At 41.2% G+C, this 12987-nt stretch overlaps 1 protein-coding gene across 19 annotated transcripts in view; it reads left to right on the forward strand.

The window, feature by feature from the left end:
• dst (dystonin) overlaps positions 1–12987 on the forward strand; it is a 105515-nt gene that overhangs the window by 89591 nt on the left and 2937 nt on the right. For 8 of the 19 annotated variants that reach the window (XM_086045244.1, XM_086045247.1, XM_086045257.1 and 5 more), the window contains 18 exons: positions 394–555; positions 1522–1677; positions 1847–2053; positions 2382–2501; positions 3240–3409; positions 3665–3824; positions 5061–5384; positions 5525–5668; positions 5753–5941; positions 6796–6925; positions 7113–7276; positions 7430–7592; positions 8194–8348; positions 8880–8954; positions 9087–9104; positions 9969–10085; positions 11088–11205; positions 12019–12132. In XM_086045244.1, the coding sequence (XP_085901370.1) occupies positions 394–555; positions 1522–1677; positions 1847–2053; positions 2382–2501; positions 3240–3409; positions 3665–3824; positions 5061–5384; positions 5525–5668; positions 5753–5941; positions 6796–6925; positions 7113–7276; positions 7430–7592; positions 8194–8348; positions 8880–8954; positions 9087–9104; positions 9969–10085; positions 11088–11205; positions 12019–12132 (2686 nt within the window). The remainder of the gene's footprint in view (positions 1–393; positions 556–1521; positions 1678–1846; positions 2054–2381; positions 2502–3239; positions 3410–3664; positions 3825–5060; positions 5385–5524; positions 5669–5752; positions 5942–6795; positions 6926–7112; positions 7277–7429; positions 7593–8193; positions 8349–8879; positions 8955–9086; positions 9105–9968; positions 10086–11087; positions 11206–12018; positions 12133–12987) is intronic. The other 11 variants (XM_086045254.1, XM_086045260.1, XM_086045263.1 and 8 more) reach the window with 7 other exon arrangements.

Below are 12987 nucleotides of genomic sequence, written 5' to 3' on the forward strand. Positions count from 1 at the left end.
ACAATGCGAGAGTGCGTATGCAGATGGCCGGTCTGCGAGGAGACGGGCGGACTCTGTGTGTAGCTGAAGTGTGAAGATTAAATGAGGCTGTTGGTTTCCCACTGCAGAAGATGAATAGAAGACTATGATGTTTTAATACATATCAGCATTATCGGACCTCCATGTCTCCAGGAATGTTTTCTTTCCTTTTTTTGTCCATTTATGGTACTTTCACTGCACATTTTCTCTTGGAACATTTTTGGTGGGCAACATTTCTGGGGATTACTTAAAAGTGCAAACATGATTCTGTTTAAATGTTTGTGGGAACATGTTGACTTTTAGCAGTTTTTGTAGCACACTGCTGACCGACAATATGTTTTCCTCAAATGACTGTTGCATCATGTCACCATACAGGAGTTGTGTTCTGCCTTGGAGGTGAAGGAGGAGCTGTACCAGGAGCTGATGACCAAAGGTCAACAGCTCCTCGCTATGATGCCCGAGGGCAACACGGAGCAGGACCTCGCCAACCTGAAGGACAAATGGGAAGCAGCGCAGGCCAAAGTTGCTGAAAGGAAGGTAGGGATCCCTCGCTGTGATTTTGTTTTCACTTAAAGAGGAATTGGATGATAGTTTTCGAGTTCCTTCTAATGCGCTACAAGAAACAAGAAAATAAATATGGTAAATACCATATAGCTAGCATACCGTATATACAGCAATATTATGAAAAAAATTTTTTTAAAGAAAAATATTAATGCATATAGAGTATACATATATTTAAAAACAACATATTTAAAAGGTACAGTGGAGTACAATCACCTAATAAAAATTCAGATGATAACGATGATCACAATATTTGTTATGAAGCATTGTCCTGCAGTTGACGAGCAGCTGACCCAAACGTCAGCTAGGATAGGTTCCAGTTCACCTAGAAAATGGATGGAGGGAATCATACGCCCTAAAATTAATACCACATATGCGAGGAATAGCGCCATAAAAGCGCTCAAGATGTTCTTGCTTGTTTTTCCTCAATAAATAAACACCATCATTTTCAAAAGCCAAACTGACTCTCTCACTACAAATATGGCCTGGCCTCTCACTGAACAGTCGGCTTCCTCTTTACTTTGGTCCCGTTCCCAGAATCACAGTGCCTTGTGCAGCCAAACAAAGTGTTCCAATAATAGAATGAAGAACTGACAAGTCTGAGTCCACTTTTAATGCCCCCACTGACATACAGTATGAGGGAGACTCAGCATGAAACATCAGCTTGCTAACGTCGTTAGGGCGGCCGTGTGACATGAGCATGCGGTCCAGCGGATGTTTCTCCCTCATTCGATTAAAAATCCATTAGCCAGAATCTGCTTCACCATCGGCCTTTACGGCGATATGAACTTGCGGTTAGGGATCATGTTTGCTACGCGGGACCTCATGTTACGGCAACAGTGAGCTTTCTGATTCATTATTGACAACTCTTTTCGACTGCATCTGCGTTGAATAAAGCTATCGTTAGAAAGAATGGAGCGTGACTGTGTTTTATGTCCACAGGTGAAACTGGAGGAGGCCTTGACGCTGGCCACAGATTTCCACAACTCTCTGCAGGACTTCATCAACTGGCTGACCCAAGCAGAGCAGACGCTGAACATGGTGTCGCCCGCCTCTCTGATTCTGGAAACCATCCTGTTTCAAATTGATGAGCATAAGGTAATGCTTGCACAGAGAGGACGGTTACACAACCTCCAATGTAAGCCCTTGTTGTTATAGTTCATTTGGACCATGCTACAAAGGCATATTATGAACTACTCATATATTGAACAGATTGTTTGTCAGTGAACCAAAATGCAAAAATGTCTGTCACTTGTCTCCTGTGCAGATGTTTGTGACGGAGGTCAACTCTCACAGGGATGACATCATCGAGCTGGACAAGACAGGCACGCATCTGAAGTACTTCAGCCAGAAGCAGGATGTGGTTCTCATCAAGAACCTGCTCCTCAGTGTGCAAGGTCGCTGGGAGAAGCTGGTGCAGCGATCTGTGGAACGTGGCCGTGTTTTGGACGATGCCAGGAAGAGAGCTAAACAGGTATTCACAGGCATCTAAGCCTCACGCATGCCATTCCAACATTTTTTTTTAAAGTATCCTCTGCCACTTGCTGAAAAACGCACTTATTCACTGTTTTCTCTTTCTGAAACATCCTAAGGCCAAATCTCTGTCTAATATAAAATTTGTCTTGTGACATCTGTAGACAGTTATAAACCGTATTGGGGGGGGTCAATTACTCACAGGTTATTGCTATTTGTGACAGGGCTTGTTCCCTTACTCTATTTCCTATTCTACAGCTATGCCATTATTATAAACTAAACAAAAAGCTCACAGAATTTGGATTTGCATTCATCTTGTTTGTCATCAGTTCCATGAAAACTGGAGTAAACTGATGGAGTGGTTGGATGAATCTGAGAAGACCTTGGATTCGGAGGTGGAAATCGCCAACGAACCAGACAAACTCAAGAAGCAGCTGTCGCAACACAAGGTGAGCATCGGTGATGGCGGGAATCAGCGACCGTGCGTGTGCTTGAAGCTTGTGAAAATGCAACTCGAAAGTGCTTCAATTTAACCTTGGAAAACATGTCGGCACCTCGTTGAATGAACATGCGGACAGGAGAGTAAGCGTATTTAGACATCTGAACAATGACACAGATGTTTAACACACTGCATTTAATGTGCTTTCACTCCAGAGAATGAGGGGTGGGAACGTTCTCAGTAAAACCTATTCGGATGAATTACAGTATAGTGCATACATTAGTCATGCTTCTGATTCAGTCGCACGCTACATAATCCGTTCTCTGCAGTAGTGCACGGGCAGATTGTGTTAATCCTGTCATAATACTGGGATTGAGCAAATGTATTTGGGGTGGCCGTGCTTTGGGATACTTTTAATCTCTTTGGAGCTGTGGCTCTTGAGTTTTGACCCATTTTTGGTTTCTCATACAGAATGCCATGTTCCGAATCAGAATACATCCACACACAGATTAAGATACTATCTGAGATGCACTCAGTGGGAAGCTTAAGAAGGCTCACGTAAAAACCGTGCCAAACAAATCAAATGATTGACTCTCTGTGTCGACCCCTGATGGGACAAGCCGAAAGTCACAACGACAACTGTAACCCGATGCATGCAAACACATATACTAGGGCAGCAGGCTAGGTACCATTGCAATATAACACCTGCATGGTGCGTACTATATCAGTATGTATTTCTTTCAAACAGGAGTTCCAGAAGGCTTTGGGCAGTAAGCACTCAGTGTATGATACCACCTCGCGAACTGGACGAGCCCTCAAGGACAAGACCTCACTTCAGGATGATAATCAGAAACTGGACGACATGCTCAGTGAACTGAGGGACAAATGGGACACAGTTTGTGGAAAGTCCATAGAGAGGTAAAGTCACACACAGGTCAGGTTTCATTAAGAGATCTAAATGGGCTTAAAATGTCATCTCCTTTGCCTTGATGAATTGTATAATTGTGTTTTCTTCCACTTTTGTATTGTACTTGAATGAAAAATAAAGTTGCCTAATAGAATAAATAGTAGTCAGTTACGCCTATGCATATCTAGTTATTCCACTTTTCAGTTTAGGGTCATATTTCTTGCATGGCTTGACAGATTGTTGATGATATGTGCATGTTCCCGCAGGCAAAACAAGCTGGAGGAGGCACTGCTCTTCTCCGGCCAGTTCAAAGACGCTCTGCAGGCTCTCATCGACTGGCTGTACAGAGTGGAGCCTCAGATGGCTGAAGACCAGCCAGTTCATGGAGACATCGACCTGATTTTGAACCTGATAGACAACCACAAGGTTAAAACTTTCTCGCATATATGCAGTCTAAAAAAATCAACTTGCATTTCATAGCCATTTTCTTGTATCACAATGGAAAACAAAAGACACTTAAAACATCTTGTCGAAAATCGATGAATAAACAAGCTCTGTATTGTATAACCAGTCCATTCAAGTCCGAGCAGTGTGACGCTCTCTCTTCAGCCATGTTGTGTGAGAAATACACGCCTCTGTGCCCGTGGCACTATGTCAATAAGAAGAGCAGCACAACAAATGGCTCTTTGTTACACTGTCTTACGGTTCTGTTAGAAGACAAATTGAATGTGCGCATAAAGCACTTATATTACAAAAAAGACAACTGTGTTATAAAAAACACGATTTACAATTCAAAGTCTAATGAATCCAACCCTAACCCCTAACCCCAATCTTAACCCCTCTTCCTATGACTATGAGAAAACAGTGATTCTCAAAGTGTGGTACGAGTGTCACTAGAGGTACTCGGGCTTGCTTTAGTGGTACTTGAAAGAATCACTTCCCAATTATTACAATTTTCCTCTATTTAGGTGTAGTGTTAAAAGGGAAATTAATCCAAAGACATTTTTTTCAAAAATATGTTCCCAGCAGGCCCACAAGTTGAAACACAGCATTCTGATAAAAATTGCTTATGTGGAATAGGAGTTAATTCACCCATTTTACCCATCTCTGGGGGCGGCCATTTTGTCACTTCTGTCGACTAAAAATGACATCACAACTGCTCAGAGCTCAGGTAACGACCAATCACTGCACAGAGCTCAGGTAACGACCAATCACGGTTCAGCAGTTGTGATGTCATTTTTAGTCAACAGAAGTGACAAAATGGCCGCCCCCGGAGATGGCTAAAACGGGTGGATTAACTCCTATTCCACAAACACAATACTTTTGAAAATGCCTCGATTCAACTGGTGATCTTGCAAGAACATATCCTTGAAAAAAATGTTTGGGTTGACTTCCGCTTTAATGTACATAATATTACAGGGACTTGCAATAATGTTGTTTTCATGAACATTCAGACCTACCACACTACTGTATTTTAATTATGGTGGTACTTGGAGTGCTCAGTATTTTTATAGGTGGTACTTGTGTAAAAGGTTTGAGAATGACTGGGATAAATCCATGTTACGGTTAACACCTGAATAGATTTGTCCTATCCTGCATGTTTTTGAGATCATGTCGGAGTTTCTGTGTTTGACCATGTCCTTCACTTGTAATGCACTTCAGGTTTTCCAGAAGGAGCTGGGAAAGAGGACAGTCAGCGTCCAGGCCCTCAAACGCTCAGCCAGGGAGCTGATCGACAGCAGTCACGATGACTCGTCCTGGGTCAAAGTACAGATGCAGGAGCTGAGCACTCGCTGGGAGACCGTGTGCAACCTCTCGGTGTCCAAGCAGGCGCGTCTGGAGCAGGCCCTGTGCCAGGCTGAGGAGTTTCACTCCACGGTTCACATCCTGCTGGAGTGGCTGGCTGAGGCGGAACAGAGTTTGCGTTTCCATGGCAGCCTACCCGATGATGAAGATGCTCTACGTGCACTTATTGACCAGCACAAGGCAAGCTGCGCTAATATTCAGATGTTTTGCAATTAATACATACGCTGCTTTGGTTACACATTTTTGAAATGCTCATGTTTGTGGTATGTTCTTATGATGGTCTCGTTACACATCTTAATGTGTTCCTGTCCTCTTTGAAGGAGTTCATGAAGAAGCTGGAAGAAAAGCGAATTGCTCTGAGTAAAGCCATCAGTCTGGGCGAAGCTATTCTCAGCATCTGCCATCCTGACTCCATTACAACCATCAAACACTGGAACACAATCATTAAAGCCCGGTTTGAAGAGGTAAATGCTCCTTCTTTAAGAATTGAGGACTTTTTGTGGTTAGCGCCACACAAAGAGATCTTAGTCATCATTTTTCTCTTGTAGGTGCAAGCCTGGGCCAGGCAACACCAGCAGCGCTTGGCCGCAGCTCTCAGCGAGTTCTTAGCCACTCAAGACTTGCTGGAGAACCTACTGACTTGGCTGCAATGGGCCGAGTCTAACCTGAGTGACAAAGACAAGGAAGTCCTACCACAGGAGATCCAGGAGCTCAAAAGTCTCATAGCAGAACACCAGGTAAGAGAATCTTTTTCATTTAGGTTTGTTTTTCAGTAATGTAAAGATCAAGCCAGTGTTGTAATAACAGAAAAATCCTTGAAGGGCCCTTGGTAACAAGACTGCAGTGTAAGAAAGAATTTATTGCATTATTTCTTTTTAGGTCGCTTTAGTGATGAGTGGTTAGCACATGTGCCTCACAGTTCTGAAGTTGGGGGGGTTTGATTCCGGGATAAGTGATATTTAAAAAAAACATGGATGGATGGATGAATTTTTATTTGGTTTTATATTAGGAGGCGTTTAACCCTTTCATGCAAAGTGGTCACTACAGTTGACAGCCATTTAAAAGTTGCTTTCACCTATATTAATTAAACTAAAAAAATATATTTATATTTTAAAATCATAACATTAAATCATAATTAATGCATGAAAGGGTTAAAAATATTGCGAAAGCAACTTTTAAATAGCTGTCCACTGTAGTGACCACTATGCAGTAATATGTCACTATATGACATATGACGGGTCTCATTTTAATTGTGGGATGGACTGACCCATTCATGCAAGAGTGACTTTAAACCACAAATGTCAAACTTAAAGTGGAAATCAACCCACACATTTTTTCAAGAATATGTTCCCAGCAAGCCCACTAGTTGAAACACGACATTCTGATTAATATTACGTTTGTGGAATGTGAGTTAAGCAGCAAAATCCACCCCTTTTTAGCCATCTCAGGGGACGGCCATTTTGTCACTTCTGTCGACTTTTAAGTTTGTGTGCGTATCCTTCTCAACGAACCATTAACAATACCTAACCCTGTGCCTGACACTTTGCCCTCAGTGGAGGTAACTAGAAATTCTTACTGCTTCATCCTGCAGACTTTTATGGAGGAAATGACCAGGAAGCAACCAGATGTTGACAAAATCACAAAAACACACAAAAGGAAGGCTGCTCTGGAGCCTCAGATACACTCTCAGATCCCCGTGCTGGACAAAGGAAGAGCTGGAAGTATGTATCCCACATTTAAGCCTTCCAAAGCACTTTGCGCCATCTGGCAAGTGATGAGTCACTACAGAGTGACTCAGCATCCTCATTGTGCTCACTTTGGCACCTGGAATGATGTCATCACCGACTTATCACAAGGCTCCAAAACACTTACGATCCTCATCTGAAGGTTTTTGTTTTTTGCTTCCAGGAAAACGTTCTCCCACTCAAACCATGTATGCGTCAGCGACACAAGCACCCATCGAAACCAAGAACCCGCGGGTCAACCTGCTGGTCAGTAAGTGGCAGCACGTGTGGCTGCTGGCTCTGGACAGGAGACGGAAACTCAACGACGCTTTGGACAGATTGGAGGAGGTAGCGCCTGTTCATTGACATGTTTTAGGATTGCTTGATTCAGGTGGTTGGGTGGTTTCCTCATGAATAGAAGGACGACGGTTTGATTGAAATGTGTCATGTACTGTGAATACAATCTATTGAAATAGTCACGTATAATTGTTCTTTGTCCAGTTGAAAGAGTTTGCCAACTTTGACTTTGACGTGTGGCGGAAACGCTACATGCGCTGGATGAACCACAAAAAGTCTCGCGTTATGGACTTCTTCCGGCGCATTGACAAAGATCAGGATGGCAAAGTCACAAGGCAGGAGTTCATCGAGGGCATCCTGTCCTCCAGTAAGTGGATACATTGAACATAATTGGCTGTGTTCAGAATTACAAATTCAAGAGTTGTGGTGTGAATTAAATGTAGAGCAGCACATCACAACACGGGTGGTCATATAGTCCCCATGTTTGGGTTCATTTTGTAAAATACACTCAAGAACAATAATACTCTTATTATAACAATATAATTTTTTTTAATAACTTTTCTTTTCAATATTTATTATATAGGTTGACAAGCTCATGTTGATCTCGTACAGTAATTAGTAATTATACAACCGAAATTACATAATTAGCGGTCCACCGGATTAGTGTTTGAAATCAAATTTTCATTTGACTGAGGAGTGAACTATATAAAAGTACAATCTATTGATTAGGGACTTGGGAATTAGAGAATGGTTCCGAGCACAGCCATTGACATAAACATAATCAACGTAATCAGCATGAATATGTTGAGTGTTTGTATAAATTGCCCAAGTTTCATTTTGTTCGAGGGTTTTTATTGTGAAAGAACCTGTAACTTTTTTTCATCAAAAATGCTATAAAAATGAAGTTTTTACTATCATTATTGTTATTACCATCGAGCTGAATTCCATAATTGGTGATGTACCGTCAGAATTCCCCACAAGTCGACTGGAGATGAGCGCTGTGGCAGACATTTTTGACCGAGACGGTGACGGCTACATCGACTACTACGAGTTTGTTGCGGCTCTTCATCCCAATAAGGACGCCTACAAACCTCTGACAGATGCCGACAAGATTGAAGATGAGGTAACAACAACTTTCCCACTGACATTAAATCTATACAAGTATATTTGCTGAACCAGTGGTGTTTAATATAAATTATTATCATTGAATTATTATTATGATAGTCATATTATTATTATTATTATTATTAACTGGAAGTAGGCTGCATACCAAATCTGGACTATTATTGTCCTTTTTTAACTTCCAATTTTTCATTTAACAGTTTGTGATTCATTCAAAAGGAGCATTTCTTTGAATTATATGATTATATTTATTGCTTGGCAGAAGTTGTGGGGCAAGAGTAGTGACCAAAAAAATCCACTGCTATGCAAAGTATCCAGCATAGGTCACAAACTGTGCCTTCAAAAACTTTAAGGATTATGAGCTCAGTCTAATGAGGATAGTAGAGCACAGAAGATGGATGGATGGATAGAGTTAGTCATACACAAACAAACTCGCTTTACCACAGCACCTTCTGCTGGAATGCCTGCTACCAAAATAAAAAAAATGTCACTGTATAAAACCACGCATGAATTCATGTTTTTTCTTTTGTAGGTGACACGTCAAGTCGCCAAATGTAAATGTCCAAAACGGTTCCAAGTGGAGCAAATTGGTGCCAACAAGTACAGGGTGAGCAGAATTTAAACTGCAAGATACATATGAAAAACATTATAAAATATTTTGATGGAGGTTTCTGAAGGTAGGATCGTGAACCCCAAATAACAAAGATTTTTTTTTTCTTATTGTTCTTCACACCACCAGTTTTACCTTGGAAACCAGGTACATATTGATGTTGTTTTCTTTCCCTGTGGTTATGTGCCTTTAAGAAATGGCATTTTCATGCCCCATGTTTGCTTTCCAATTAACACTCTGCCCAGTCCCCTGGCTGGTGGTTGCAAACTGGAACTCAGAAGTAGGAAAACGCTGTGGTCATTGCTCCAAATTATTAGTAAATTTAATTAAGCCTGCTGTTTCTCAGGTACGACAATAATGTTAGAGGGTGAAATTGACCCGGGCCATGTTTAATTATCCCCCCAAAAAAATATCAAAAAGTAAAACAATTCTAACAAGCATTATTTAAAACTAATAACTGAATTTGCAATTATGTGAAATAAGCCACTACATTGTGCATTATATAAGTTGTTTAAGTTTCATACCAAAATAAAAACTGTTTTGTTGTCTGTAAAATGGGCCAAATATGAGCCGCAACATAACAGGGAGAGTTAAACAATGATTGTCACATGGGCCTTCTTACTTCTAGAAAAACGCTCAGAAAGTAGCATAGACCACTTTTGAGTTTCAGTTACTAGTGCTAAATACCATTTCAGCCCACATTTCTATTGATTATTCATCTGCTGGTCACTTAGGAGAACTAAAATGTATGTGCTTGCTATGGGCGCTTCAATTTCATGGGAATGTCTTACCTCAACGTTGGCTGATGCTTTTTGAACTTGATATTCTTTTTATTTCATTTGGCCATTCTTTAAAAACAAAGCAAATGCATGTCTAAATGTAAAATTCATGACAGTTATGGGTCACATTGTTGGGTTATTGATGGGAGGTGTAATTGAAAAGGGTAGTGGAGTATCGTTGCAATGTGTTCATGTCTCACCAAACAATGAATTGAATTAATTCTTTTGACAGTTTGGTCTGGTTCACTGCTTACATGACTCCGTAGTCGGCGATGACACAGTAGCAAACAGGGAAAATCAAAATCTAAGCCCTCACCTGCACGTTGCAGTTTTGGAAAGCTGTATTCTGGTAAATGGTTATTTTTCAAGTATTTCTTGTGCCTTTTTTTCCCCTCCAGATTCATTACTCAAACTCCATCACCTTTAATGTATCTGATCACAAAAATCACCAGTGACGTTGAATCATTCTGAGAATCATACAGATTGCAAGATTCTGTTCGTAATGAGATAAGATATGCTAGTGTCAGGCACTCGGTGCAGGGTCATCAGTGTTTGCTCATGTTTGAGTGTCCCACTGTGATGGATTTAGACATTAGCGGTAGATTGAACCATTCCTCATGTGTGTCGTTTGGCGCTAGCTGCCTTGGCTCTGCATCATTGTCAATGCATCTTGGTTTGTACTAATGGAGCGTGCAAGAGTGTGCCGGAGTCGCAGGAGTTTGCTGTCTGTGCCTCCATCTGGTCCTGATCTGGACAGAAAGCATGCGGCCGTGGTCATCTTGTGTCACTCTCGTGCCAAACGCTCAAGGTCACATCCAAGCGCCTCGATAGCCGTCTAAGGGCTTGGGTACATAGAGGCCAATTATAGCGCAACGGTACTGTCCTGTGGCGTAAACTGGTGTCTTTCTCGACTTACTCAACATCGAGCGATATCAGGAAGTTAACATATATCACAATCTTAAAATGTGACATGCTGTCCAAATTATGATGATAAATATATTGTGTCAATTACACACTAATGGAAGTAAAAGCATTTGGACTGACCTTGAGCTGTTTGTCTTAGGGAATGATAAATTAATGTTGGTGTGTCAAAGTTTTGTTGGTGTAAAATCTTTGCAACACACAAAGGAAACAAGCTCTGATTCAAATCATTCATTATTGATTCCAAAGTTTTGCATGTTTATGGCTCTTAATTCACACCAGAAACAAAGGATGTTTATGTCACACTCATTGTGGTTTCCGGTGTTGCTCAGGTTGACGGCTGCAGTGTTCAAGTGTTCCTAGTTCACCTACACCCTCTTTTTTCTTTTTCTTGTTGAATTCCTCCCCTCACCACGTCCTCTCGCTGTAGTTTGGAGACTCTCAGCAGCTTCGCCTGGTGCGCATCCTGCGCAGCACTGTCATGGTGCGAGTGGGTGGGGGCTGGATGGCGCTGGATGAGTTCCTGGTGAAGAACGACCCCTGTCGAGGTGAGTTTCAAAGCACAACCTACCTATGTATCAACCTTGTTTAAAACCACACAAGATGGCCCCTCGAAGATCTCCCACAAGATGTGGTAAGGTCCCAAGAAATTGCTTGATTTTTTTTTAACTTTTTGGCCATAATTCCAAAAGGTATGTGTGGAGCAAAGTTAACAAAAAGAACTATACGGTGTGGGACAGTTGTGGCTGTATCATTCTTTGGAGGCTTTTCTTCAGCTGGAACTGGGGCCTTAGTCGAGGTGAAGGGAATTAGGAAGAATTTAGTGTTCAAAACTTTCAGGCTTTTTCAAATAAGTCATACAGGTTTGAATTAATAATTAATTAAAAAAAGATTTATCTTACTCTCTTTTCTTTATTTTTTTTTACATCACAAGTCTGGCTTTTGAACAAAGGTGTTTAGACTTTTTTATACATGGACCGATACAAGCCTTATTTTAAGGTATGGGTTACTCATGGAGGCTGACGATACCAGCCACTGATACTTAAGGCAAAAAAACACATCTGACATGGAATACTGCGTCAGTTTGACACATCTGTGAATCATCATCAGCGCCAGAAGAAAAGGTCTTTGCTCACGTTTTTTTGTCATTGTGTTAAATGAAATTTTATATTTCATAAGTACTCGAGGTATCGGCGAGTACACAAAGAGTGAATACTAGCACAGGTATCGATCTGAAAAAAAAAAAAAAATGGTATTGAACATCCCTAATCCAAAGTATACGTGCTAATGAGTATGCAAACGCCTTACGTTCTCTTCTTGTTTCTGTCCCCCTGCTCAACACCCTTCATCATTTCTTCAAGTTCATCACCACGGGAGCAAAATGTTGCGCTCGGAATCAAACTCGTCGATTACTCAGTCTCCCATAGGTTGGCAAATCTCACACTTTCTCTCCCTGCTCCATGAACCCACCAGTGGTATGTCTGTCCGCACATCCCAGTGTGTGCTACTTGTGTTGAGCCCATGAGTGTGTGCGGGTGTACTGGTTGTAGTGTGAAACTCAGCACTCACTCACCTTGGTGTTGATGCATGTGGTTGTTTTGTATGGTCACGTCACCTGCCGGGGCGTCTTTTTCTGCTCATGGGCATGCAAGCGGGTGGTCCTCGGCCGAGCTTCTTTTGCAGCTTTCACGTTTTACTTCTGTACTTCTGTCAGACACACAGCAAATAGAAAACGTGTGAAGGCTTAATGACAGTTTGAAGACTTTGTTTTTCACGAGTGTTAAAAAAGAAAACCTTGGGGAAAAAAAGACTCGTTTCTCACTTTGTTTGACAAGGTGGGGGTCACTGCATGCAACACACACTCAAGTTTGTTTTAACAATACTGGCGCAAGATTTTGGGGGGAGAATATTTGGACACATTCGTGCATACACTCACTGGCCACAATATTAGGTACACCACCACAAAGCTGCATCCAAAATGCTACCTTCTACTAGAAAAAAAAATGAATGCTCAATTTTGATGGACACATGCATTCAGTTTACAAGGCTAATTTACTGTTTGTACAGGTGCATCTCAATAAATAAAAAAAGTATTCACATTAGTAGAAAAGTTGATTTATTTCAGTATTTCCAATTAAAACGAATTTCCCGAAAAAGTGATGATTTTGGATGTACGAGGATTCCGCTTGATGTCAGTGATATTTAAAATCATGAAATATTTCATGTAGCCAGTGTCGTCTGTGTGTTGGGAATCCAAATTGTTTGAGTTTCACTTTTTGAATGAGCAATTGAAAATAGTTTTCCACAATATTCAAATTTATTGTGATGCA

This window comes from Filicampus tigris, chromosome 11, assembly GCF_054856515.1.
Source record: "Filicampus tigris isolate MCC_2025a chromosome 11, RoL_Ftig_1.0, whole genome shotgun sequence".
Taxonomy (NCBI): Eukaryota; Metazoa; Chordata; class Actinopteri; order Syngnathiformes; family Syngnathidae; genus Filicampus; species Filicampus tigris.